Source organism: Drosophila ficusphila, unplaced genomic scaffold (genome assembly GCF_018152265.1).
Source record: "Drosophila ficusphila isolate 14025-0441.05 unplaced genomic scaffold, ASM1815226v1 contig_198, whole genome shotgun sequence".
Taxonomy (NCBI): domain Eukaryota; kingdom Metazoa; phylum Arthropoda; class Insecta; order Diptera; family Drosophilidae; genus Drosophila; species Drosophila ficusphila.
This window is the reverse complement of record NW_025064092.1, coordinates 13,257,975-13,284,280: the sequence shown is the minus strand read 5'-3', so window position 1 is coordinate 13,284,280 and position 26,306 is coordinate 13,257,975. Positions and strand designations below refer to the sequence as shown.

Here is a 26,306-nt window from a genome sequence, read left to right as displayed (position 1 = left end):
AAATTCATATTCCCATCATTCAATTGACAAATGGCCATATGTGGCCAGTGACATGGTTTCATCTCCTCCCCCCTCCCCCCTCCCGCCTGGCATCCAATCCAATCCAACCCAGTGCATCCCCCTCAGCCCGCTCAGCCCTTTCGCCTTGGTTTTTTTGTGCCATTGCTGCCATTGTTGTCGATGCTGTGTTATTGTTGATGCCACTGCTGCTGCAGCAGAGTTTTAACAGGATTTGCAATGCATTTTAACTGAATAATTGATAAAATTTTGACACAAAAGTTTATTTAAGTGCAGAGAGATGGCATAAACAAACCAAAACATGATAGTCTGCTCTTTCCTGGGACGATGCGACTAGGGGATACCTGCTATTCATATAATAATATTATATATCTGCATCGCAGGTGGTTAGTTCTGATGCACAGTTATTTGCAATCGACCTGTGATTCCTTTAAAAACTATCTTGTGAATACATGTTGCCCCGCAAACACAACAAGCTCGGAAAAGCGAAAATCAGAGGAGCAGCAAAGTGATGAGCGGGTCACAAGTGAAAAGATTAACTGCTCCGGCCAAATGGGAGTGGCCTGTGAGCTGTTATTAATTAATAAGAGAATAACGCAGGCTCGAAATGTTTTGTCTGAATCTCAGTCAACCAGTCAGTCAGTCAACCAGTCAGTTAGTCAGCCAGTCAGCCAGTCAGCCAGTCAGCCATCCATCTGACCGAGAGCAGAGCAAGCGGCATCGAAGCCAATTGCCGAGTCTGTCGGTGACGCACTGCCTGCAAATATGAAATACACAAAGTGCAATTGAAGTGGAATTATTCATGGGCTCTCGCTTCGGCAGAAGCAGTAGAAAAAGAGTGCCACCAGTGCCAGTGCCGCACCTTCAGCAGATGGCAATGTGATGATGTGATGATGATACTCCTACTTCGCGATGATTCCATACAGATTGTCCCTGGATTGTAAGCTGTTTGATTTTTGGTGCCCTTCGGCGTGTACCGGCTGTGCGGCAGGAAGAGCAACAGCAGGAACCGGAAGGAAGGTGGGACCACGCCATGATCCCAGATCCCGCAACGATGCACATTCAGATACTATACATTCAGATACTATACATTCAGATACCGACCGATGCGCTTTTGTGAAAGCGAAAACAATAACTTCGGATGGTTCCCGCTGGCAGAGAGTGACTAGTCGATGTGTAATGCCCAACAGAGTGCACCGACCTCTGCCTCAGATCTATTCTGGGTTCGCCTCTCTTCCTCTCCAGGTGAATTCCCAAAAAAAATTGGGGAAAATCGAGTTAAGAGCGACTCCTGCTTTCGTGTCCGGCGGCCATGATAATAAAACTGAAAACATTGCCCCATCAATTTTGGGTTTTAATCTGCGATGACACTCGCACGACACTTTCGCAGGCGGCACGATGGACGAGGGACGACGCCGCATTTAGTGGCTGGTTGGCTGATGGCTGTTAAAGCCAAATAGTTGGCCAATTAATTTTCCCTCCCACCGAACGCAGCGAACAATGAAATGAAACCATTCAATGAATTCAACTTGTCATATTTATGGCTATGTTTTGAACGGGCGATCAGTCTGTTTTTGGGGCAGGAGGGAGAGGGTTTTTCGCGGGGGCAGGGAGTTGTGGAGCCTTTTATCGACAGGGTGCATGCATCGAGATGCGAATGTTTGCCCAGCCAGCAACACACAGACACACAGACACTCTGCCACATGTGGATGGTAGGTAGACCCGGTTGCATTGTCGCATGCAAAGGGCTGCGATTGTGTGTGTGTGTGTGTGTGCGTACTTATGTCATATGCATGTTTGACTACTTAAAATTCAATTGGCTCTAAAATAAATGATTGCCAAATATGTGCGATGTGCGCTGTGCGGCTGCAGTGCTTCCAGTGCTGTTGTTGCTGTTGTTGCCTTGTTGTTGTTGTTGTTGCTGGCGGCACCCATTGTAACTAAGTGTCAATTGTCATGTGTCAAATTGTGGCATACAAATTAGGGTAATCAGAGTACAACAGCATGTTTGATTGCTTGCTTTATTTATGATTGTTTGCACAACTTCAAGCCACGACGGCCGCAAAATCGTGTATCCGGCCAGTCCAGTCCCGGCCAGTCCATTCGGCATAGGCCAGGTAAATACATGCCACATCCCACATGCGACACCCGACAAGCCCTTCCTTCCTTCCGCCAACCCAGACACAAGTGACACACAAGTGACGCACGACGCACGAGTCACGAGGCACGACTATTTGCCAGGCATCCGCATTCGCATTCGTTTGTATGAATTGTCATTGACATGGAGGCTCGGCCCTCGTGTCGGAATTGCTTTCCTAACCGCCCAATCAACTGGCCAGATTGCTCATTATATCTTTCGGAGCGCACTGCTGGTACGTGGTGAGCCGTGAGTCGTCGGTAAGTGAAAGCGCGCTGGCCGGACACTAATTACTTTTGGGGCATAGGAGTAGGGAGCCTCCGAGTGCCGCCTGCATCCAAATGGGATCCCTTAAGGAACCAACCACTTTTATACTTTCACACACAAGCCGAAAGCCTTGGCTCATTATTTTTCCAGCACGAACTGCTGGAGCTGCTGCCAAATTCAAGGGGCAAATCCAGTTGAAAGCAAGCTAAGATATTATAAATGCATAAAGAGGGGACGACGGAACAGTTGTTCCGGCCAGCCAAGGCTAGGAGCCCGTGTCCTCCTTCCGGAGCACAATTAACATGTGCGGCAACGCCTCTCTCTCTCTCTGTGTGTGTGGGTGTGTGTGTGTTTGTGGGTATGAGTATGTGCTTTGTGCCGCAGGACTTTGTGTGGGGTATGTGGACGTATTGGGCCGAGCGTCGCAACTTTAATTTTAACCAGGACCCCGGGACATCCCTCCTTGAAACGCATACACTATTGTGTGCTTGTATGTGTGTGTGTGTGTGTGTGTGCGGGGCAGCACCACAAAGGTCTTTGGGGCACACACGCCCATACACACTCTCCAGCAGCTGTAAAAAGTGGCCGCAGCTTCGAACAATACACAACGGCAAGCCGAAGTGGAAAGGCGTTGCAGGGGGTTTTTGCTCGCACTTCCAGCACCAAGTTGCGCCAAGCTGCGGCTCCTGTTTCTGCGAGTGCAGCGCGGCAAGGGCGACTTGATCTCCCGGAGCCAGATCCTTGGGGGAGCAATTGCCGGCGAAGTCCGCCTCTGCCTGACCCAACCAACCACCCCGTTCCCACTGCCTTCCCAAAAGGAAAGGATTGAGCAGCAGCTGCTGGCGAGGACAATTAGAAGGACCTGAGACCTGGACCCATAACGGCGGGAGTCCTCTTTATGTGGGCCAGCAGGCAAAAACAAGACAAAACGCCTCTGTGTGTGTGAGTGTGTGTGTGTGTGGGTGTGTGTGGCAGGCGGCAAATGCCGCTGCTAATGAAGGCGCAGAATTATGAACTTTGGCCAAAGATGAACACGTTTTTAATTTATAAATACGCATGGCTTCCGGCAAAGCGAGGCAATGAAAAGGGGTTTGGGATCTGAATTAAAATACCCTAGTATTTGGCAAAAATCCCCAAAAAATTTGCTTTAACCCTTTGCGGCACGGTGGAAAAAGGAAAATTCCATCTAGGTAACTATCATTCTTTTCAGTTTTCAAGTTTTTGTGACTTGACTTTTATAATTTTTTATTGAAATTTACTATATTAACATGTTGATCACTCGGTATTTTCACTTTTTAATCGAAAGATTTTAATGAGTTCGATAATATTAATAAACAAACCGTAAAAAAAGGTCCTTTTTGCAAAAAATATTTATTATCTTGAGAAGTTTTTGGCGGATTTATATGAAATTTTAGATATAAAGGCTTTTAATGTCGCTGATTAAGGATTTGTAATCAGATTTTGAAAAATGGCTGATCCCATATGGCGGAAGTAGTGAAGCCTATCTATATGATTACTATTTTGACATCAAATTTTCGAAACTTAGAATTACGCATCTAAGAAAGAAGAAGTAGAATATAGTAATTTTACAAAAAATGTATTAAAAAAAAATAAAAAAAAAAAAAAAATTTTTAAATGGATATAAAATTTGAAATCAGCGACCCCAAAAACATAAAAGGCAACTACCTCTATGAAAATAAGGATATCAGAAAAATGTGTGCTTGAAAGGCTTAAAAGTAATGTATTAGAAACAATGTAAAAGTAAGAATTAAAAAAAATATTTTTTCAAAAAAAGGAATAGTATCCTAACCAAAGTTAAAGGCAATTTTAAGATCTCTGCCTACCGATTTTCATGCTGCTTTTCTATTCTGGGCATATGGATCTCTGAACTGTTTGGAATCTCTGTGAAAACTTTAACCAGGATCTGCTGTGGTGCAGGGATGAAGACCTAATTTCCTGGAATTATTCTGAGGTCCTGGATCTTTTACAGCTCAGCCTTAGTTCAGTTGAACTGACTCAACCGCAGAGGAGCAGCAACACGTGTCCCCAGCCGACCACGTGTTGCATGCTCTCCCCAAAAAACGTAAACAAACCGCCCACTTGGAGGGCCGTGCCACTCGGTAACCACTCGAGTGGAGCCGAGCGAGGACGACTCCAGGCCGAGTGGGGAGCCACCGGCCACAGCCAACCGATGTTTGAGTGAAACTGCCTCGGCAGCGGCGTTCGGCGAAAGCTTTGCGAACCCGAATCCGCTTTTGCGAAGGCAAAATCCATAGCCACATCCACGGGGCAGCAGCAGCAGCGACCGAAATGAACTGAACTGAACTGAAACTGCGAAATGAAATGCCTGATATTCCGGCAAGTGATTCTGATTCTGGCCCGTCGTCAGTTGTTCTGCCAACGTGGACAAGAGCGGTACGCGAACGCGCAATCGGCAGCGCTCCCTCAAAGAAAGACACTTTTCTCAGACGAGAGTTTCCCCCGGTTCAAAAGAATTCTTTTCGAGTGCTGTTTTCTTTTTTTTTTTACTGTGTGTCTCTGCTCTTTGCTACGTGCTGTGCGGTTCTGAGTTGTGCGATAGTTTTCCATGGTTGCGCTGATTGGGAAATTGTGAAGGTCAGCGCGTCGACGCGATCGGACTCTCAGTTGAGTGTGTGTCGTAATCGGGCCAAGAGATCAATATCTGCTAGATATTCTGGATCAATATCTTTATAACTTAAGTGCAACAGTACGTACAAAATGATCTTGTTTAAACACTAAGTTTCTGTCAATCTGATAGCTTTTCATGTCCGATCAGGGAAAAGAACCAAAGGAAGCTATGTAGTTCTAAGTCCTAAATGAGCAATCCCAGACATTCTGGTGAACAGCTGGAAGGGTCGCATTAGTGCAGAAGGGAAAGAAAGGAAGGGGGTTACGCATGATTGGAATAAAAATGTCCTGCAGGCGGCAACAAGGACATAACAATATACATGCGACTACGTATACAACAATGACAACAAGTGTTGTCTGCCTCGGCTGCTCCTGCTGCTCCTTCTGCTGCTGCTGCCCCAAACGTACGAGCGCCATTAAGTGTGGCAACTACAACCACCTTTCGCACAAGACACAACATGAAATTGTTTCAAAATATGGAACTGCCGGGCCAAAGTCGGAGTTGGAGTACTCGTGTATTATGCCCAAAACCACGACTCCGACTGGGACAACGACTCAGCAAGGGTATTAGGGTGTCCTTTCCCGGGGAACGTGCCGTGGCACAGGCTGCTCGACCCTTTTCTGACCCAAACCCAAACCCAAACCACATATGCATATGGGTCTCGCAGCCATGTCTGCGTCCGTCCTTGTTGATAACTTAATAGCAGGACAATGCAATACTTTCCATTTACGAGTTCATTTCAGCTAACCGAAGGAGCGGGTCGCACGAGTGGCACCTGACTCCATCCACATCCAGCCCGGGCATTCCCGGATTCGAGTTCATCCGTGCAACTGCGACTGAAACTGCGACTGCGAGTGCAACTGCGGTTGCAAAAGCCGTCAGTGGCTGCGTCGTCGGCATAAGCCCATTTCGCCTTAAATTGCCCGCCGCCAGGGACTTTCGACTTTCGAGCAGCCTTCACATAAGTTGCCCTTTCCGAGTGCCAGTTGGCCCAGTCAATACGTTTATATTGCACATGATCTGCTGAGTCACTACTACTCACTACTTTATAGGTGAAGAACCGATAGAACTCTTCAACATCCTACTTCAACACTTTGTACTTCCTGTGTACGCACTGCGGGGCCAGTAATTTCCCCATGAATATCAACCATCTACTATACTCTATGTGCGGGGGAATCTGCATGCATGCTTGTGACAGAAGTCGCAATAAAGAGCCAGCAGCCGTAGCAGTAACAAAATTAAGTGAGCGGCAACTGTATGGGCAACTTTAGTGTAACGTGCCGCACGTGATGCTGTCCCAGGCGGAGTTTATATTGCACCTCGTCCCCGCCCGATCCGAGAGCAGTCATCAGGACGCGTGCTGAATGCCGTACTCCGTAGTCCGTAGTCCGTAGTCCGTAGTCCACCGACTGTTGGCAGACACTAAATCACCTTCAGCGATTCTCGGAGCACGATCCTTGGCCCTCATCCGGCTGCGAATCTGGAATCTGGAATCTGGCCGAGTATTCAGATTGCTGGCTAGTGGAAATTCAGTCTGCGAATTGCTACATCTGTTACATGCTTTCGACCTTCCTTTCCACTCTGCTCTTCCTGCTCCAAAATAAAATAAATGCTGTTCTCCCTGTTAATTGCTTAGCATCTGGGTCTCCTTGCTGATTACTCCAATTGAAAACATTTAATTCCTTTATGGCCGCTCCAGCTTCAGCACTTCCTTTTTTATGCAGCTAGAGTCGGAAAAACCCCAAACATTTCCTTTTGTAACTCCTCTGTGCGCTTTGTAGTTCGCAATTTAATTTAAATTCACTTTACCGACTTTACCGAACTCCCCGCAAACCTTTTTTCCAAAGGATTTCCATTGGGTTTTCCACCGCCAAGCGCCATTTGCCACGGATTTCAGTCGGAGCAAACCTTATCTGTTTTGATTTTCGATTTGGTGTGATCTGCACAACAAATCCCTAATTTGAATCGCCTCGACTACCCACTATATGGCCTACTATATGGCCCCTCGCCACTCAGAATGCACTGAAACGGGCCGTAAACAAATGAAGTAATTGCCGACGCAGACTGTATAAACATAATAATAATAAACATAAACAAATATCGGATATATTCACGGATCGGGGAGCGGGGGGCACTCGAGAGTGTGTGGCCACTGGCCAGGTGCGTGTGTGTTTATGGGGCACAGCCACGAGATGCCACGAGATGCGGTGACCAGAAGAGAATAGATCGTAAAATATATTTACGGGCTATTTGCTCAATGTGCAAACTATTCACTACATTATTCAGTATTCAGTATTCCAATTTTTGAACAGCCTTCGCCAAAGAGTGCTCCATGTACTTTCAAAACGAATATGAATAAAAATAAGTTGGCGCAACCGAATTAACTATACATTTATTTATACATTTTTATTGGGCGCGCACAGACTGTTTTTCATGGCTCATGAGCCACATGATTCTCAAGATGAGAGATCTACGGGCGGATGGACTGGCCAGAGAGTCCTAATTATAGGCATTATAGGTTCCAAAGAAGCGCGATCGGCGCTATTTGAAATGTGTGTCGCCACCAACTGCACTTTAAAGCCAAACAGCCGACAGCCAACCAGCCGACAGCCAAACAGCCACATTCAACTGATTGCCTTTGACATCGGCAGATTGGCTGGAAAATAATTTACTTGCAACTCTAGAATTACTTATTTATTTATTTACGAGCCTCACGAGCAAAAAGTCTATAATTTATTCATTTATGACTTTTTATTTTATTTATTATGATTTCTTTTGACAGAATGGTTTTATAAATACACCCAGTCTCCCGTGCAGCTCATGCATGTAAATGTGCCGCCCTCCGCCACTTCGGCTGCCACTCCTGCCACACTCCTGCCACACTCCTGCCACACTCCTGAACACACTCCCTGAACACACCCACTCTCACCTGCAGTTCGTAAATGTACGTAGCTGCAGGCATGCATAATTGAAGAGCTGCACGTGTGAAGTCGCCAACAGCTGACGCCACTAAAGTCATCAACTGGCGCATTTGTAGTTGCATTCTGCAGTCGGACTTTCCGCACTTTCCACCGGAGTTCCAGCAGAGCCAAGCTTGCAACTCCAGCAGCAGCGGCAGCAGCAACTGCTGCATATTTAAGTGCCACCGTGGCAAACGAGGACTCCACATAAAGCGGAGACAAACTCGCCCTTGCTGGCCAGATTAATGGTCACCAGTGCGGGGTCACCAGTGCGGGGTCACCAGTGCGCGGGGTCACCACTCCCAACTCCAGACAGGCGGCACATCTGTGCCACACATCGTAGACTAGTCTGCCTCTTGGCTTTAAAAGATTGATAGAACAGCTCGGCAATTAAATCCTCTTCCCTTTTCACAGAATAGAATACTCAAGCCACGTCAGAGATGAACAGTTCATGCCGCCATTAGCTGCCGAGCAGCCGGTGTGCAATGTTGGCTGCTGGCAGCAGTGAGATCGCCGATTTCGGGCCAACCTCGAGGCGCCTGCCAGCGACGGCCCCAGTCACTGGCACCACTGCCACCTCCAACTGCTCCGCCGACGAAGGCAGGCAGCAGCAGCGACTCTCCGTTGGCACAACGCCCAAGCGGCCCCACAAGGCGAGCCACCGAGCCACCGGACCGATGACAACCAGCGGCACGAGCGCCGCCTCAACGGGTGGCAACGGGAGCCACGGTGGTGCAGGAGGAGCTGCCAGGAGTGGTGCTGGTGGCGCCACCACTACGACAACGGTGACGGCGACGCCGGGCAAGGCCATGGTGAGCCACGGCCGCAGCCACAGCCACGCCCACTCGCGAGGGAGCGGACGCCATGCGGCAGCCGCTGCTGCCCAGCGGCCCAATGCCCAGAATGCCCACGGCGGACTCGTCGGCGGCATCGAGACGTACTTGGGCCTCATCGGCTGGCGGAAGAAGTGCCTGTACACGCTGCTCCTCCTCCTGATGCTGCTCATCATCACGAACCTGGTGCTCACCCTCTGGATCCTCAAAGTGATGGAGTTCTCCACGGTAATGGCAGTCAGCGGTTCCACTTACCCACTAACCATCCAATTGACCATCCGCTCTTAACGATTGCAGGAGGGCATGGGCCAGCTCAAAATCGTACCCGGTGGCATTCAGTTGTCGGGACAAGCGATAATTATGGACATGCTGCGCACATCGACAATCCGTTCGCGGCACGGCCAGCCCATCTCCATAGGTGAGTGTGCAAGTGTGTGTGTGTGTTAGTGTGAGTGTGAATTGCGATTCCGTGGGGCGCCTCTGGCGATATCGAGCGATTAGGTGCGGACACACAGCAGCTGCCCCTCCATTATTGTCGGCGACACCGACGCCTATTAATATTCATTTCATAAATTTCCACTCTTCGCATTCGCTGCTCGGTTGGTCAGATCCTGGTCAAGCAGCCATCGCTCAGCATTTGGGGCCTGCTGCCACTGGTGAACCTTCTCCCCTGCACAAGTGTCAAAGTCATGGCTCCGATGACGGGCTGAATGGCATCATCGCATCGTCGCATCGTCGCAGGGAACGCATGTTTAATGAACTGCGCTGCTGGCCGCCTTTTGTGCAGCCGCCGAGGAGCCTTGGCAGGCCCATTGGTTGGCCAGTGCTCGAGGGCAAGTGCGCCGAGCTCAAGTACTCAAACACTCACGTTACATGGCCAGGTGTACAGCTACCAGTTACCAGTTACCAGCTACCAGTTACCAGTTACCAGTTACCAGCTACATGCGATGGACGATGGAGGAAGGACGAAGGACCCAGGGCGACCGATGAAGACGACAAATGTGCGCCATTGCCAGGCAAGACATAAATCAGGAGATATCAGGCGTGTTGGCCACGAAGGCGAGCAGGAAATCAGGAGACGCTAAGCGTCGGCAAATGAGATCGGGCAGAGCAGCTCCTCCACCAGCCAAGCAGCCAAGAAGCCAAGAAGCCAAGATGTACAATTACAGATAAACCATATGAAGGCACGGCCAAAGAAGACTGATGCGATTTCCAGGGGACCTTCGTCCATGTGTCGACAGGAAAATGCCATCAAGGAGCGGGGGAAGGGGAAGGGGAAGGGGCAGCGGCGCAAACAGGAGAGCATTTCCCGCAGCGATAAGCAACAACCGCAGACGCGCGCGTCGGAAGTGGGGATGGTTGCTCCACCGGGGAGATTCCAGATCCTTTTCGCGGCAGGTGGGGCAGGTGGGTGAGGAGGTGGTTGTGGGTGACAGCGATGCCCGATGCCAGATGCCAGATGCCCGATGGCTGATAGTTGATAGTTGAGAGCCGAGAGCGATGGCTTCCTCGGAGGGGGAGGAGGGGCCGAGATTTGATTTCCGTTTCCGCCGCCTTGTTACGTGCTATCGCAACCAGGTGCCCACTTTCATTTGCATGCACACACGTCGCTGTATGTGTGGTGTGTATGTGTGTGTGTGTCTGTTTTTGGAGGCGTGTGTTTACTTATTTATATTGCAATTACGACTAAAATTACGCGCATTTGTCATACAAACATTTGGATTAATTTGCCCCGTCCCCCCGATCAAACAATCTCCCGCCAAGTTTCTATATCATTTTTGTCGCATCTTTGTGTTTCCGTGTCTCCATTTCTCTTCATGTTTCTCCGTTTCTCCATTTCTCGGCGCTCCATCGACGACTCCATCGACGACGGCCCATCGTCGCCACCATCAACAGAATCATCACGTAATTTTTCAATCAATACACGTGACCCGAATGGCATGATTGAGAATCATTTATTTCTGGGACACGACAAGTTCGAGTGCCTGGCAGCGGGATTTCGCATCAACGACACCAACGGACGGAGCCTCTTCTCCGTGAACCGCAATGAAGTCACAATCGGAGCGCACTCCCTTCGAATCGATGGCGAGGGCGGAGCGGTCTTCCGGGAGTCCGTGCAGACGCCGCACATCCGAGCGGAGCCAGGTCGCGAATTGAGGTAAGACTGTCCCGTCCACTATTCCCTTTTCCCTGCAACCTGTCCCCTGATCTGCCGTGGAAGGAACGCAGTGCATGCCAGTGCCAAAGCCATGGCCAATTAAAGTAAATGAAATCGAAAGCCAATCTACTGCAGCCACTCGCAGTCTGGTGTTGAAATTCAATGACTGTAATAAATTTCCAGGAATTCGTAGCTGGGCATCCAGCATCCATTCCAACAGCCAACAGCCGTGGCATGCAACCCACGCTGCTGTGGCAGCATATTAGTCGTTCTTGGGTTGGGGAAATCTGAGAAATAAAAAATTAAAAGCAAACACTCAGTTGCGTTCGTGCGCCTCTGTCAACGTCACCTTTTGCGGTAACAAAAACAACACTCCCCCCTCCAACGGAACAGTGGCCACAAAACAACGACGAATGGGACAAGTGGTGGTGGCCTGTGGCCCAGTGGTGCAGTGGTGCGTCCGCACCTGAACTGAACTGCAGTGAGGAGGTGTCGGTGGTATTCAGTTCAGTGAACGCGGACGGGGGGACTGAAAATATTTATACACATTTGTCAGAATGTATACAAACGTTGGCAGTGAATTAAAAAGCGCTAAAGGGGCCAGACCTTTTTTCCTCTTTGGCTAACGCCGGCCGGGAATCCGAGAGGGGATTCTCCCCCCTGACGACAGGGATTCGGATTGGGATTGGGATCGAGGGATAGGGATAGGGATTGGTGGGCTGGCTGCATTATGCCACACAAGTCCATCTATCCATGGGTTCTGCCACCACCCATCGTCCATCTGTCCACCACACACGCGGTGCACACGAACCATTAACAGGATCGGCGGCTTGTAATAACATTTTCATTGACAAATTTGGTGATAGCTGCCTGTTGGCTCATGGAAATTACAAATTGTCTGGCGCCAGATACACACGCAAATACATATTTCGGTTGACGAGCGCGCCGGCGATGTCAACGCCAGTCATATCGGCAATTCAAATTGAAATTGCAATGTTTTCAAGGCAGCATTTATGCGGCCCAGTGGCAAATGAGCGACTTTCCGTTTCATTAGGCACACGTTATAGCGTTCTGGGCAACAGGAGGATGCCATTCTGGACATCCGTTGATCTCCCATCTCCCGTTTTGGTGATTCGACCACTTTCATCCTGGGTTTAATTACAGACTCGAGTCGCCCACCCGCCAACTGCAGATGACGGCGGCCAAGGACATCAATTTGCAGTCCCGGGCAGGAGGCATTGAAGTGGTGGCCCTGGAAGACGTCAAGTTCCGAGCCCTCGATGGGAGCGTAAGTATGAATTGAAAGCACCGCAGCCATTCCGAATCCAGATCCGAATCAGTGGATCACCTGTTCTTCTCCGTGTTATGCTCTTATCGCTGCAGCTGCGACTGGAGTCCTCGAAGATCCTGATGCCCAACCTGCGGACGGCGCAGCCGCCCATTCTGGGCACCGCCCAGAGTCGGGACCACATGCACCGGGTCTTCCAGCTGTGCGCCTGCTCCAACGGCAAGCTCTTCCTGGCGGCCCCGCACTCCATTTGCGCCGGCGACGACTCGACCGTTTGCAGATGATCGCACGGCGGCACTCGGTGGCAGCAGTCCACATCCAAGTCCAAGTCCAACAGCGATTTACCAAGCGCAGGCGGTGTGGATTTCCAGTAGGGCGATCGATCGCTCGTTGCCACAACTATAGCCGCATGCACCACATATACCGCATACCGCATACATGTTGAATTACCCCCCATACGCTAACTGTAACATAGAGAGGTATACCTACACATTTAGTGGACACACACACTACGTACATCCCGCATTCAAAGTCCTTCTCGCACCCACAAACTGTCGAGGGAACTACTGTACCCGAACTCGATGAACAAAATCAAGAGCTTCTTAGACACTTGGATGTTGTGTACTAGTTTAACAAAGGCAATTCAGAGACATAGGCATATCCATCATAGACATATACGAATATCAGCAGAGTAACCTCCCAAGGGAGTGAATATAAACCCATACCAAACACATAAGATACTACCGAATCGAAGATATCCTTGTAGCTAAATTGGTGTAGACCCCCAGTGTAACTGTACTCTTCCCCTGTGAATGTGAATGTGTGCCTATCAAGATGGAATCCATTAGGAAGGATCAGAAATGCAGATCAGTTTTCATTTGAGAAACCTTAGCAAAAAACACAGCCGCCTTATAGCAAAACCATTATTATCAAAATAATAATTTTCTTTTGAACGCTGGTGATTTATTAATTTAAAATATTTCCCTTTTTTTTTTGACACCACAAAATCGTTTCAACATTAAGTGATTTAATTACAAAAAACCAGATCCATTTCCGCAGAGCAGTCCAGAGATATTGTACATAAGACTGTCTACTTCATAGAACTCGATATCTGCTTCGTACCATCGACCGACCGCAACACAAATGAAATCGGTTAAATCGAACCCGATCGACTGTATTAATGTAGATAACCCCGCAACGACTAATAAAATATATATAGAAATTGCTAACTACGATCAGAATATCCAAATCCGAGGCAGCACGCTGACATTAAACACAATACGAAGACAATGAAATATCATCCAATGAATCGCAAGAGCTATTTATACCTATATATCTATACATGTGTAATATTACAGATACAAGATACAAGATACAAATATAAAGCATAAACAATTACGAATATAAATATGAGTAAAGGATAAATAAATATGGGTAAATATGGATATAAATACGAATATGAATACAAATAGAGTTGAATATGAAATTGCCGTTGAATTTGTCAAGTGCGAGAACACTGATATATAGATATATGCGAATAAATAAATGTATATGTATCTGTATGTATGTAAACATAACGAAATGCTTTTAAAGGGGCGTTAAGATTAATTTGTTGTTGATTTTTTTTAGCACGATTAGGAAACCTAGTGTTTATATAGAATGTGTGGTGGGATGGAAGTACGAAGTCTTTATAACACATATATTGTAATACTTAAAGAGATACTTAAAGAGAAATACATGCGTAAACAGCAAACAAAAACAAACCACTGGAACAACTAAATCTATTGGCAATCAGATTCGAGAATGGGTTTTCAAGAAGATGTATTAGAACGTGAGATGGGAAAAAAAACCAACAACTCCTGTCCCTGCAATTGGTTGGACATACGGATTTTTAATTCGACGGCCGGGATTGTGCGCACTTTTTACGACAAAGCGCTCAAACGAGAACTCAAGCCGAATGCTCGTTGGTTAACGCCTTCTAGCCATCCAGCGCCACTTCCATCGAACCGTCGAGCGTTTGAAGTGCTTTTGTGGGTGCGTCTAAGCGCCGACGACTCCGCAGAGTGACGATGACAGGACTCCAGGACTCCAGGACTAAAGGACTACCAGGCGGCCACGCGGACTCAGGCCCCGCAGACTCAGACTCTGACTCAGGACTCAGAGATTTAGGCCCAGTTATGTGTGGTCGTGGTGTGGTCTTGACTTCGTTCTTGTTGGCCTCGTCGTCGTTGTGGGAGTTGCCGAGCCACGAGGCTACGACTGCACACGACGGCTCCTCGGGCGACTGCTAAATTGAGTTAGTCTCTGAGCCAAGGGCTTTGCTTTGAGCCGAAAAACGAAACGAGCTTGCCAGGTTGCGAGAACTCCGGGGAAGCTTTAGCCACCAGCAGCAGCAGTGAAAGTTGCCGCGCGCGCTCCTGCCAATTCGATTTTGAAAGCTTCTGGAGTTGCAACCGAGTCGAGTCCAAGTGCAGTTTTTCGTCCTCAATGGACTCGCCATGTCAATGGGTCCTGCATCATTTATGGCCTGCTTAGCAGCTGGCGGCCAGATTGAATGAATGCGCCAGCTTAACCCTCTCACTTTGTTCAACACTTTGGGCTCAAGTTTAGTCACCACAGCTCGCATCTGGCAACTTCAAGGACCAAGGACCCTCTGAACAGATCCATCCACTTTAGACAAAGGAGCCAAAGGAACCAAAAGGGCACGTGTGCCGCACTTGACGTTATATTTAGTATTCTATTAATATTCTAATAGGCGCTTTGGTACTTTTCCCCCTCATTGGTTGTCGCTCCGTTTTGTCAACCATCCGCCCCGTTGTACACTGGCTCTGTACAGGCTCTGTTCTCCTCGCACGCGGCTACGTAATCACATAAAATTTTCTAATTACCACACTAACAAACACACACACACACACACAGGCGAAACTGTCAGCTAGAAAGTTACTTTCGCGAGTCTTCCATTTGACACTGGGACGTTCCCTTTTGTCCTCCACACTTTCCCCACTTTCCCCGCTTTCCCCGCCTTCCCCACTCATGCGTTTCAGCCCTGAGCACATGCATAGTTTAAATTTCAATGCATAACTCAACTGCCGGGGGAAGTGGAGCTCCGCTTCGACCTGTCTTAAGCCGTCCTAAAATTAAAATGAAAACACCTTGTGGCGCCATATGTGAGCGGCCATAAATTCTGCAGGCCGCCGAGACCCGTCCGTTTTCCCCCTTTTCCCCCTCCCTCTCCCACTCCTCTTCTTACGGAACGTTAATGGCAAGCAGGCAGGCAGTCAATTGCCTCCCCCAAGGACGTATTCTCGAGGCAAAGGGCGGACGCAACAGTTAGTTAGTTAACGATATCTAAAATGGGTGTAAACCAGCGCCAAGCTGACAAATTAAGTATGCATGAAAGTGGCACACACACACACACACACACACACACACAAGCCATACAGACACACACACATGAACACACTTAAGCGTTCTTTTACGTTGCAGTTAATAGGATTTGGCTGGAGAGTGGAATCAAATTAATTGTTTCATTTGTTTACAAAACGCTCGAGTCATTGTTGTTGCAACAGTGTTGACAGCGCGACTCGAGTGTGTGAGTGTGCGAGTGTGCGTGTGTGCACGTTTCCACGGCAATGCGATGGTGTGGGTTAGCTTGGCTTGCTGTGGAGTGGAGTGGCGTGGAGTGGGGGCTCCACACTCGTGCAGCTCGGGTGTAGCAGGGATCTTCAGGTGCATGCCTTAACTGACGTTTAAGTGGGCAATTAGGCAAAGCTGTGTAATGTTTTCATCGTTAAGGACGTACGTGGCACAGCCAGCACGGAGTTCGTCCTCCGGCCGAACCGATGCAAGGTCGCATTTGGCATTGCCATCGACCCAGGTCACCTTTCGACTGCTCGACTCCCTTTTGATGTTCCGATGGCCCGAGTGGCAGCTCACTCACTCAATCGGACAGTCAGTGAGCCGTGCAGCTGCTGCTGGCCCGACCAGAAAGTGATTTGTGCACGAGGAGGACAAACCGCGATCCAATAGATTGATCTGGGGCTAACCACGCTGGCCCCGCCTTTGAGGAGTAAACCGAAGGAGTCTTATTTTCCAGGATGCAGGCGTACGAAGCGTACGTGGCCTCATCCATTTATTAAGTTATTAAATTACACACATCCCTGCACCTTATTTGCGTACTAAGTTGCATTACATTCGAGTTGGAAGGGAAGGGCTGGCAGAGCCTCTAGTGAGTGCCAGCTCCACCTGGATCCTTGTGGCAGGAACCCCTTGCGACGTGCGTGCATCAGGGCATCTGGGGAGTGGAAAGCCGAGGAATACTACACACTATATACTATACACACGTAGTCGCTGTCGGCATCGGCATCGGCATTTGCGTCTTATCTCTTCCTCGGTCCGAGCAACTAAACGAATTTATGTCGTAATGAATGTCAGTTGCCACATATCTGGCTGTCTATCTGCGCTTTATGCACAGTTCAGCACTTCTTTCCCTTCGGTCGGCTCGAGTTCCGCAGTTCCGCAGTTCCGCAGTTCCGCAGGCGGAGCAGCACATGGGAGGTCGGCTGTCTGTCCCGCAGGATCTTGATGCGGTTCGTGTTAGCCTTATTGGGTTTGTGGTGGGCATGGCTGTTCAGGGAAATTTAATAGTTATTCAAAGCATTCGGACAGACAGTCATTTGCAAAAGTGTTGCGCATATTCGCGGGCAGCTTATCGTCGAAAGTTTGGGAAAAATGATAAGCTGCAACTCCGACTAGTCCTGCAAAGCAATATATCCGAAGGATACCAGGCTTAGTACCGATTGTAGAGCTATTCGCAAGGAAATACCGAAAGCAAAGCAAGGGATTACCAGAACACATGTATGATTTTTACTTAAATTACGAGTACATCATTGGCAATCTTCAAAGGCTCCACATCCCATAATACATCCCATTAGAACATTTTCTGTATGAATTTTAAAGCCGAGTTTACAGTGTTTTCACAACCTGCATTTAGAATCTGTGTGGGCGGGATTCTGAGCAATCTTTGCATAATTTTTGTGGTTGCACTTAAAAAAAAAAGAGTAGTAAGGGTATCTGGACGGTGGCATTCATTAATTCGCACTCGACCTGTCCCTTTCCGCCTCCTTGCGCGTTTTTTACGAGCTGTTACCGGCGGTGCCCGCTATGCGCGAGTGCGTGTTAACAGGCAATTAAATCCAAATTACATTTTGCTCCTTTTCGCAGCCCCATCAGGTACACCCGAATGTCAGTGTGTGTGTGTGTGTGCAGGGAGGGGGAGGGGGGTAGTAAGTTCCTTCCAGGAGTTAAGCGGCAGGTGTGCCAAGCGCCACGCTGCTTGCTGCGATTTGGACTACAGTTCCCCAATGCCGATAAGGCTGTGCAAAGTTCGAGAAGCCAGTTGCCAGTTGCCATTTGCCAGTTGGCAGAACTTCCCAACTGGCCCACTGCTAAGTGTTCACTGTTCATGGGCTACACGTGCCAATTAAAGATAAATTTTAATTGCCGACAGAGAATGGAGATTTATGGCTTAGGCATTAACCAAGCAAATCGGATTCGTTTATCGGCTGGCTTTAATTGAATTGAACACACTCCCTCCTCTGCTACTGCTGCCCAGTAATCGAATTGCCAAATGGCCAACAATCAGCAATGTCAAAGGCGCTAGACCGCAAAAAGTTGGCCCAATTGAATTCGGGCAACTGGAATCGTTTCACAACTTGGCCAAAATGGAATCGAATGTGAATGGCGGAGCACGACGGTGGAGCCAAGGAGAAAATTGAGCTAAAATGCCCAAACTTGTGACTAAACGGTGAAACCCAGACTGTCAAATGGATTTTTTATGCCACTTCTGTGCACCTGAAAAAAAAACTTTTGTATAAAAAAAAAACGTAGCTTACTCTCTATATTTGTAGAACCCTTTAAGCATTTAGTATTTAAATATATAAATAAAGTTTCGTTTAAGCACATCAATTCCTGTTACAATATTACAAGAGAAGAGTGATCGTGATGAAAGCATTATCTAAGGGATATATCCTGCTTTCGCGGACAGTGTGGCATAGCAGCATTAATACGTATTTAAAACGGGCTTACCATATCACCACCATATCATTACTGAGGGCGCAAATGAAGCCATTTCTCCATTCAGCTTGAACTACTCCCTGCGAAAAGGAAAGGAGGTTGGAGTTGGAGGCTGCAAATGGGAGTCAATAGTGTGTGGGTGCGGGGTGCGTGTGTGTATGTGTGTGTGTGTGTGTGTGTGTGCAGTCCCAACTTAATCCTTTTGTGAACAAACATACGCTCTTTAGCCCGCTGACCGAGCACTGGGTCTGGTCCTCCTCCTCCTCCTCATCCCAAATGTAATTCTGAACCAAAACTGTGCTCGGCTCTGTTTCTGTTTGTGACTCGAGGGGGGCGGGGAGGGGGCGAAGAGGAGGTCACAAAAAGTGTGGCAAGCGGAAATCAAATGAAAAACTCGTGCGTCGCCCCAAAATAGCAGAGAAATAGTATAAAACAAAATAAAATAAACTTTGCCGAACGCATTTCTATTGTCAGCGGCACAGTCTTCGCCATCGTCGTGGCTTTCGGTGGGTGAAAAACTTTTCCCGGGGGGCCATTGTGGCGGTGTGCGGGTGCCCTGCCCGCCCGCCTTTTGTTTGTTGTTCTGCCGGCAGTAAGAGAGCGTTTGTTTTCTTTTCCCCTTTTATTACGTATTTCATTTTTTAGCTGTGGCAATGGCACAAGCAGCAGAAGCAGCAGAAGCAGACTCAGCAGCCAGTAGCAGCCAGTAGCAGTAGGAGCAGCCAACCCAGAAACCGTTCACTTCATTTGCCTACACGGCCGAGTCAAGGAGCACTTTAAATGGGAGGCAACGGAGGCGTCGTCCTTACTGCGGCTCTGTTCCTGGCACAACCAGAACCAGAACCAGAGCAGGAAAAGGCGGCAGGCAGCAGCAGGAGAAGCAGCAGCAGCAGCAGCAGCACCGGCAAAAGGACAAACTTTTGTCGCTTGGTAATGATGGCATTTTGGCATTCCTGCTCCCAGCCGCTGCTGTTGTTATTGTTGTTATTGTTTTTGTTGTTTTTTTTTTTTAAGTTTTGTGCACACAAGTTTAAACAAAGCAGCCGCCAGTCCCATAAACAGTCGACAGGCGTTGCGTTCATGGGTCAAACAACAGTGACTTGCGGTGGCAAGGTGGCAAGGTGGAGCAGCAGCTGCATCAAATGCATCGCGTTACCCCGGTCGTATACTTAATACTCTGTCCGTTCCATTGCGGCAATATCAAGTATACGCCCCGCGGTTCACTTGCCACGGATCGTGTCCGTTTGCGGCAGAGCCTTTGGGGCAGTCAGGAGTGCTACTATGGCGCGCTGGCCTGTTATCACTTAATTGAAAACATAAAACTTGCGGTCATTAGTGCGACAAACCCCATGAGTTGGCCGTAATTCGACTTGCTAATCAGCTTACGCACAGCACTATAATTTTTCCTTTTCGCTCGCATCATCGCTGGCAAATGGCAAATGGCGAATAATTTGCGAGGCACACACACGTTAACATCAACCAAACAAGCAAGTTTCTTGTGGGCGATCTTATCGCTCGCAGGAGCAGCACGCTCCACTAAACACTGGACTCCCAGATTGGGGACTTTGGCTCGCCCGGCGGCGGCGTTGGGGACGCGATAAGGGATACAAGCTATGCTTATGGGGCACGTCAGATAGCACATAATTGTGTCCAATGTTATGGCAAATTTAGCAGTTACAAAACAGTGTTTCTGGAGAGGGGGAAAGATGACCAGCAGCAGCAGCAGCAGCAGCATTGTTTCCAAGTCACTCCATTTGCGCATTTGATTAACTCTTCCATCGCCATCTCGTTTTGCAGTGGAGGAGGAGGAGGGTGTGGCATCCGCCATTGGCCGATGACATCTTGACTCATTTATGAGATGAGATGAGATGAGGAAGGGGTGACGGGTTGGCGGGGGCGGTATGATAATGATAATGATGGGAACGTAATGACGTGGCTGACGGGTCGCCCCGTCAAGTCTTAAAACGCGTTTAATTTGTTTCTGAAGAATTCACACAAAGCGTGCCAAGTTGTTTCATCCCACTGCCCCGCTTCCATCCTGAGTGGAGGACCCAACAGTCTGTCCCAACAGTCTGCTCCTCCGTCCTCCGTCTCCTTCGTCCTTCGTCCTGGGTTCTTCGTTTCTTTTTATGAACTCTTTGGCGTGGCCTGGGCGCGTTATCTGCGATTCCGAGTCAAGTTTGCTGGCACGCTTAATTACCGTTTCCCCCCCAAACGAACACCCAGCCACCCTGCCACTCTGCCACCCAGCTGCCCATTCTTCTCACCACTCTGCCTTGGGATAACCGACAGTCGAAAAATATGCTGCTGTGACGTCATTAAGCTTCAATTAAAATAGCTGAGGATTGCATGAGGATTTTTAATTAAAATTTACTTTGTAAATTATACGTTTAGGGATTTGTTGCCCAGTGCGTGCTCCCACATCCCATTCACTCTTTACGACTGACTTGGTTCATCGTTAACCGGCTTCCTCCAGGAGCTCCTAAATCCTTGAAAGTAATCGAATCCAAACACTCGTATTCATTAGTTAATACGGGTAACTCTTAAATGGCATTTACTGCATGTACATATCGGTTAGAGAGTTTCCGAATTAAATTCGGAGTCATAACAATTAATAGACTCTAAGAAACATACACACACACACACACACACACACACACACACATGCATGCATGCAGATGTTTCAAAGTTGTTTTATGCGCAGAATAAATTGCTTTTGCCATGGCATGCCATTGTGGATGCCGCATGTCGTTGCAGCATCCTCTGCTGCTTTGCTTTTGTTGCGCCTGTCGACGCTTATTTGCCAAATGAATTTACTGGCGAATATGTCTGTTTATTTGCATATGTTCAATATAAATAAATAATTGTCGCTCGCCGATACAATTTATGCATATTTCAATATAATAATTTCATTGCAAATTAAATCGTTGGCCAATTGCAGCAATTAATGGCTAACTCGTGTGCCACTCCCCTTTTCCCCCTGCTTTTCCCCGAACGGAGCCCGAACACGCACTTCACCTCCACCCATTCCCATTCCCTCGATTGGGAATCTTGACTTACCCCACTCAAGGGGGTCCAACCAACAGCTTGTTGTATCAATTGACAGCGAATAAAAATGTCAGTTGGCTGGCGCAAACATGAAGGCGAATAAACAAGGGCCATGCGAGCAGAGCATTTAGCTGTCCAATTTTTAGGAACCGCAAACAGGACAACACGAGAAAGACAAACAGCACGAAGCCAGAAACAGAAACAGGAACAGGAACAGGAGCACAAATGCCAATCGAATCCAGACCAGGCAATCCAAGCCGCCAGCACGCAAACAAAAAAAAAAAAGGGGGAAAGAAAAAGAAAAAGAGCCTGACAGCACGCCGAAGAAATATAATAACGATGATGATAAGGGGGGTAAAACTGGGGGGAAGGGCTACTGTCTTCTGGGTCACAGTCCTCCCAATCGAAGAGCGAGCAGCCAAAGGTCGCCCACCGACAGACAGCCACTTACGTGGGTTAGATCACGCCGGAATCGAGTGGCAGGGGAGCTCGAGGCTCGAGGTTCGGGATTCGGGATTCGGGACTCTGGATTGCCCTGCTTCGTGGTGCGGAGAACTGTGTGCGTATACTGAAACGTATGAGCACATTATCTACGTGTTTACATCCCAATTTGATTCCCCGATGATTGCCCGGGTCTCCGTCTCCGCCCCTTTTTGTTTTGTCCTAAAAGATTTGTTGGCAATTTCTTTGGCCCGTTCGGAGCTACAGCTCAATGCGATGGCCCCTTCCCCTTCCCCGCAAACCGTTGAGTCTGGCTTCTTTTCGATTTCCGTTCGACAGCGCAGTACATCCTGCGAGGCTTAGTCACTTACAGTCAAGTCTCAGGCATCAGGAACAGGCATCCCGGTCCGGGGTTCTTCGGTTTCCTTGCTCCTTGGCTGGTTCCCCCCTGCTTTCGCACTCCTTTAACTGCTTTTACTGCCGGCCCAGCCTGTCTCATGACTTCCGAGGTAGCCCTAATAACTGCTGATTGTGTGATTTCCCCCCGAACCCATCCCTTCCCATCTTCCCAACAGCCCCAACGACACCCCAACGGCCACCCGCTCCGAGTTTCGACGTGTTGCGTGTCCAACTACCAACTACCGACCACCGACCACCGCCCACGTCCATGTCCCCGCCCCCTTTTTGGGCGGCTGTCAGCGTTTCTGTTGGCATTGACCCTCCGGAGACCTTTTCGTACACTCATAAATGTCTTTCAATCATAATGTTTCAATAAGTCAAAATCGATTACGAACTTCATATGAAATTTATTGCACTTTCGCAAATATGACATTGACTGGTTCTGTGTGTATCGGCGTGTGTACATGTTTACGACTTTCCCTCCTCTGTGTGTGTTTGGTGTGGGTGTGGGTGTGGGTGTGGGCGTGGCTGGGTAAGTGGGCGCTGGTGGGTGACTGGCGGTCGGTTCGGCATTCGCATTGCCACCGACATCGAGCCGGACTTCAATCTGACGCGCGTGTGTACCGCATTTGCGGTTTGTTTATCGCAAGGTGGGCCGCAGTGGAAGTGGCAGTGGTCGCTTGCACACAAAATTGAATTTGCCGAAGGGGCAAAGTGCTTAAATATTTAGTTAAATGATTGACAAGGATTGCTCGACTGTGTGTATTACCGTGGTCTGGCTACGTGGTGTGTGTAGCCCACCCACCCAGGCACACACACACCGCACAAGACACAACACACCGATGGGCAGTTTCTCTGCCCACGCACGCATTTCAATGACATTGACTGTTCGTTCGATTATTTGAATATTGACAAATTATTGACTGCTGAGCAGTCGGGCGAGTGAAAGGATTAACACGAGATCCCCTCGGTTGACGAGTGCATTAAAGCCGCACCGATTATCGCTACTGTATTTTCCATTTGCTGCTGCTTTTGTGGTCTCGTCTCATCTGACAACGTATCTTTTTATGAGTTTATGCGCTGCCCTATTGCGTTCGCTGGAGCGGAAAGTCGTTGGACATTGTCCAATCGCAATCGGGTAAATCGTCTGCCAAAAGACGATCCACCGACCCACCGACCCACCAACCCACCGACCAAAACACCCGCAGTTGGAGCCACAGGCACACAATACGCATACGCATAGTGGGCATGCCAGAGTTCGCACGAGCAATTCTTTTGCATTTCCCTCCCCGAGTCGCCTTTGTGTGTGTGCCTTTTTAATTTCACATTTGGAGGGACCGACCACCTGGGAAGGTGGCGACCCGCCAGGAGCTAAGGTGCAGAAATTCTAGCAGGCGGCGCTTAATCAAAATCATACGCGACGCTGCACCGCGTTGCGCAGCAAATGGCAGCAAACAGCAACAAAGGCACAATACGTCGTCAAAGTGGGCCGCGCACAGGCTGAGACCTGTTCAGTGGCCATCAAGGTTCCAGCTTAAAAAAAAAAATAATAAAAAAAAAGAATAATACAAATATAAACAGCTAGCGCAGAGAACGTTAATGGGTCGGTGTCGGGATTGGGATCGAGAACGGGAACGAGGCATTCATTATTTTGAATTTTTTTAGCGCGCTTTTCAGCGCCTTCCGCTTCCGTCGTCAGCGATTCACCCATAAGGGAATTAAAAGAATACGCAGGACGGGAGTAAAGGATAGGACAGGGCAGATGCTTCCACAGGAGCCACTGCCACTGCCACTGCCACCGGAGCGGAGCGGGAGCAGGAGCGGGAAAAGCCCGCAAGCTGGTTTAAATAACAATTTCGCGATAGCGGCGGCTGCCATCCATCCCGCCCTTGGAGGAGGGGGCGGGGTGCCAGGCAGGCAGTTGGAGCCGCAGGTGTGCATCACCTGCTGTTTGGCTTAATGAATGCGACATTATGGGGAGCCGGGAAAGAGCAGCAGCAGCAGCACGAAAGCACGAAAGCCAAAGTCCTTGACGCGGATTAGTTTGGCTCGAGCTTGGGCTTCACTTCAGTCCACCCACCACCCACCAACCACCCACCAACCACTCCGTCCACCTTTTCATCTTGCTAACCACCTTGATTAGTATAATGCGCAATAATCGCTGAGGCAGCTCAGCTCAGCTCAGTTTGGCTTTTCTTCGGCTTCAGCTTCGGCGTGGCGCAAGTGAAAGTGAAAGGATTTTATTATTATTGCCCCCTGCTTTAGTTGTTGTTGTTGCCTTTGCTTTTGCTGCTGTTGTTGGCGCTCGTTGGGGGGCGAAACTAGGGCTGCATAATTACATCCGGACACTCGGCACTGTCAGCAACTCGTCAGCCTGCTGGCTGCCCGGCCACAACAACAACAACAAAAGTATGTACGTCGGCTGGGGAATTAAAATGATATCATTTTACCAGGAGCAGGCTAACCACGTTGAACGCCAGGACAGGGCTAATGGTGGCATTTTTGGGCAGTGGGCCTCGGATTTAATTAGTGCGTGCCATGTACATTTTGATGGTTCCGGCTCCTAAGATTGTTACAGGTAACAATACAATGGCATTGAGAATTATAATTATAATTTTTAAGGACCTGCACTGGTCAAAAGACAGCAGTCTGCAAACTAAAAACTGTGCTGATACCAAAGGATATTACAAGCCAAATTAGAGAAAATATCGCTGCTTAAAATGTACAAACTTTTTAAAACGAATTCAGAAATTTAATTAACACTTAAAATTATTGATACATGGGTGATCTATTTAGCCAGAATGTATTTTTACTTTGGACTATTTTATTATTTTTCCTTAAAGCCTGGATGTTATATAATGAATAATTATTTCTTCACTTACCATGCCTTGTTTTTCTAAAGTGCAACTGTACATCCTTCCGCAAATATGTATGCACATATGTATATATGTACATTTGAACATGCACACGGGCGGGCACTAACATACACACATACAACGTAATTCGACGCAGTGTTTTAGACCACCAATCTTAGCCGTTTCAACGCAAAATATTAATGGAATCTCAATACTTCAGCCTGCAATCACTTATTCACTTAATAGTTATAGTTTAAAATAGTTTTCAGCACTTTTAACAACCAAAACGCGGCGTTATTTCACTTAATTGATTTTTTCATTCCGCTCCGCCGGCGTCTTTTTCCGAATGAAAATAAGAAAAGGAATGAGGGGGAGAGCACTTGAAGTTGCAAGCACGGAGAGCCTCTTCTCATTTTTCTTTCACCCACACTTTTGATCCTCTCACTTGCTCTCTCACGAGCAGCACGGATCTGATAGAGCTTTTAGAACCGTTTGTCCCTTCACTTTCTTGCCCACGTCCTTGTTTTCTCAGTCTCTCGTTCGGCGACGCCGCGTCTGGTTTGTTTTTTCATTTCTGGTAAACGTTATCCTAAATAATTACACAAGTTAAAAATCAGTGTGTGTGCATGTAAGAACACAATGTATGTATAATTTTGTGAATTTTGTTGCAGTTAGTAATTGAATTATTACATTGTTTTTAACTAAATACGCATAAAACCAAGGAATAGAATGAATGGCAATGCTCTTTCTTTTGGCTTCTCTTCGCCGCCAAACACACGTGTTCGTAATCCAAATCTTTTCCTCCCGTTTAGTTTTTTTCCTTCGCGTAGTTCCAAATAAAGACGCGGGTGCACATTAGTTAAAAACAATTGTGAATTAAATACAATTGATATATGTGATCGCAGGACTTAGTTATGAGATTTATTTTAAATACTGCCAAGGAATGGAATGAATGGCAATGCTCTTTCTTTTGGCTTCTTTTCGTCGCCCAACACGTGTTCGGAAGTCAAATCTTTTCCTCCCGTTTTTTTTCCTTCGGGTAGTTCGAAATAAAGACGCGGGTGCACATTAGTTAAAAACAATTGTGAATTAAATACAATTGTTATATGTGATCGCGATGACTTAGTTATGAGATTTCTTTAAAATACTGCCAAGGAATGAAATAAATGGCAATGCT

At 48.0% G+C, this 26,306-nt stretch overlaps 1 protein-coding gene across 2 annotated transcripts; it reads left to right on the top strand.

Annotated features, from left to right (window-relative positions):
* Nucleotides 1-4,829: 4,829 nt before the first annotated feature.
* On the top strand, nt 4,830-14,056 carry LOC108097372 (delta-sarcoglycan). 2 transcript variants are annotated; one of them, XM_017199619.2, is made up of 6 exons: nt 4,830-5,150; nt 8,447-9,093; nt 9,163-9,283; nt 10,762-11,023; nt 12,188-12,311; nt 12,407-14,056. In XM_017199619.2, exons 2-6 carry the CDS (start codon nt 8,518-8,520, stop codon nt 12,593-12,595), a joined length of 1,272 nt encoding a protein of 423 aa, XP_017055108.1. In that variant the 5' UTR covers nt 4,830-5,150; nt 8,447-8,517; the 3' UTR covers nt 12,596-14,056. The 2 variants fall into 2 exon arrangements, with proteins under 2 accessions (XP_017055108.1, XP_017055107.1); XM_017199618.2 differs by having other exon boundaries at nt 7,855-9,093.
* The last annotated feature ends 12,250 nt before the right edge of the window (nt 14,057-26,306 follow it).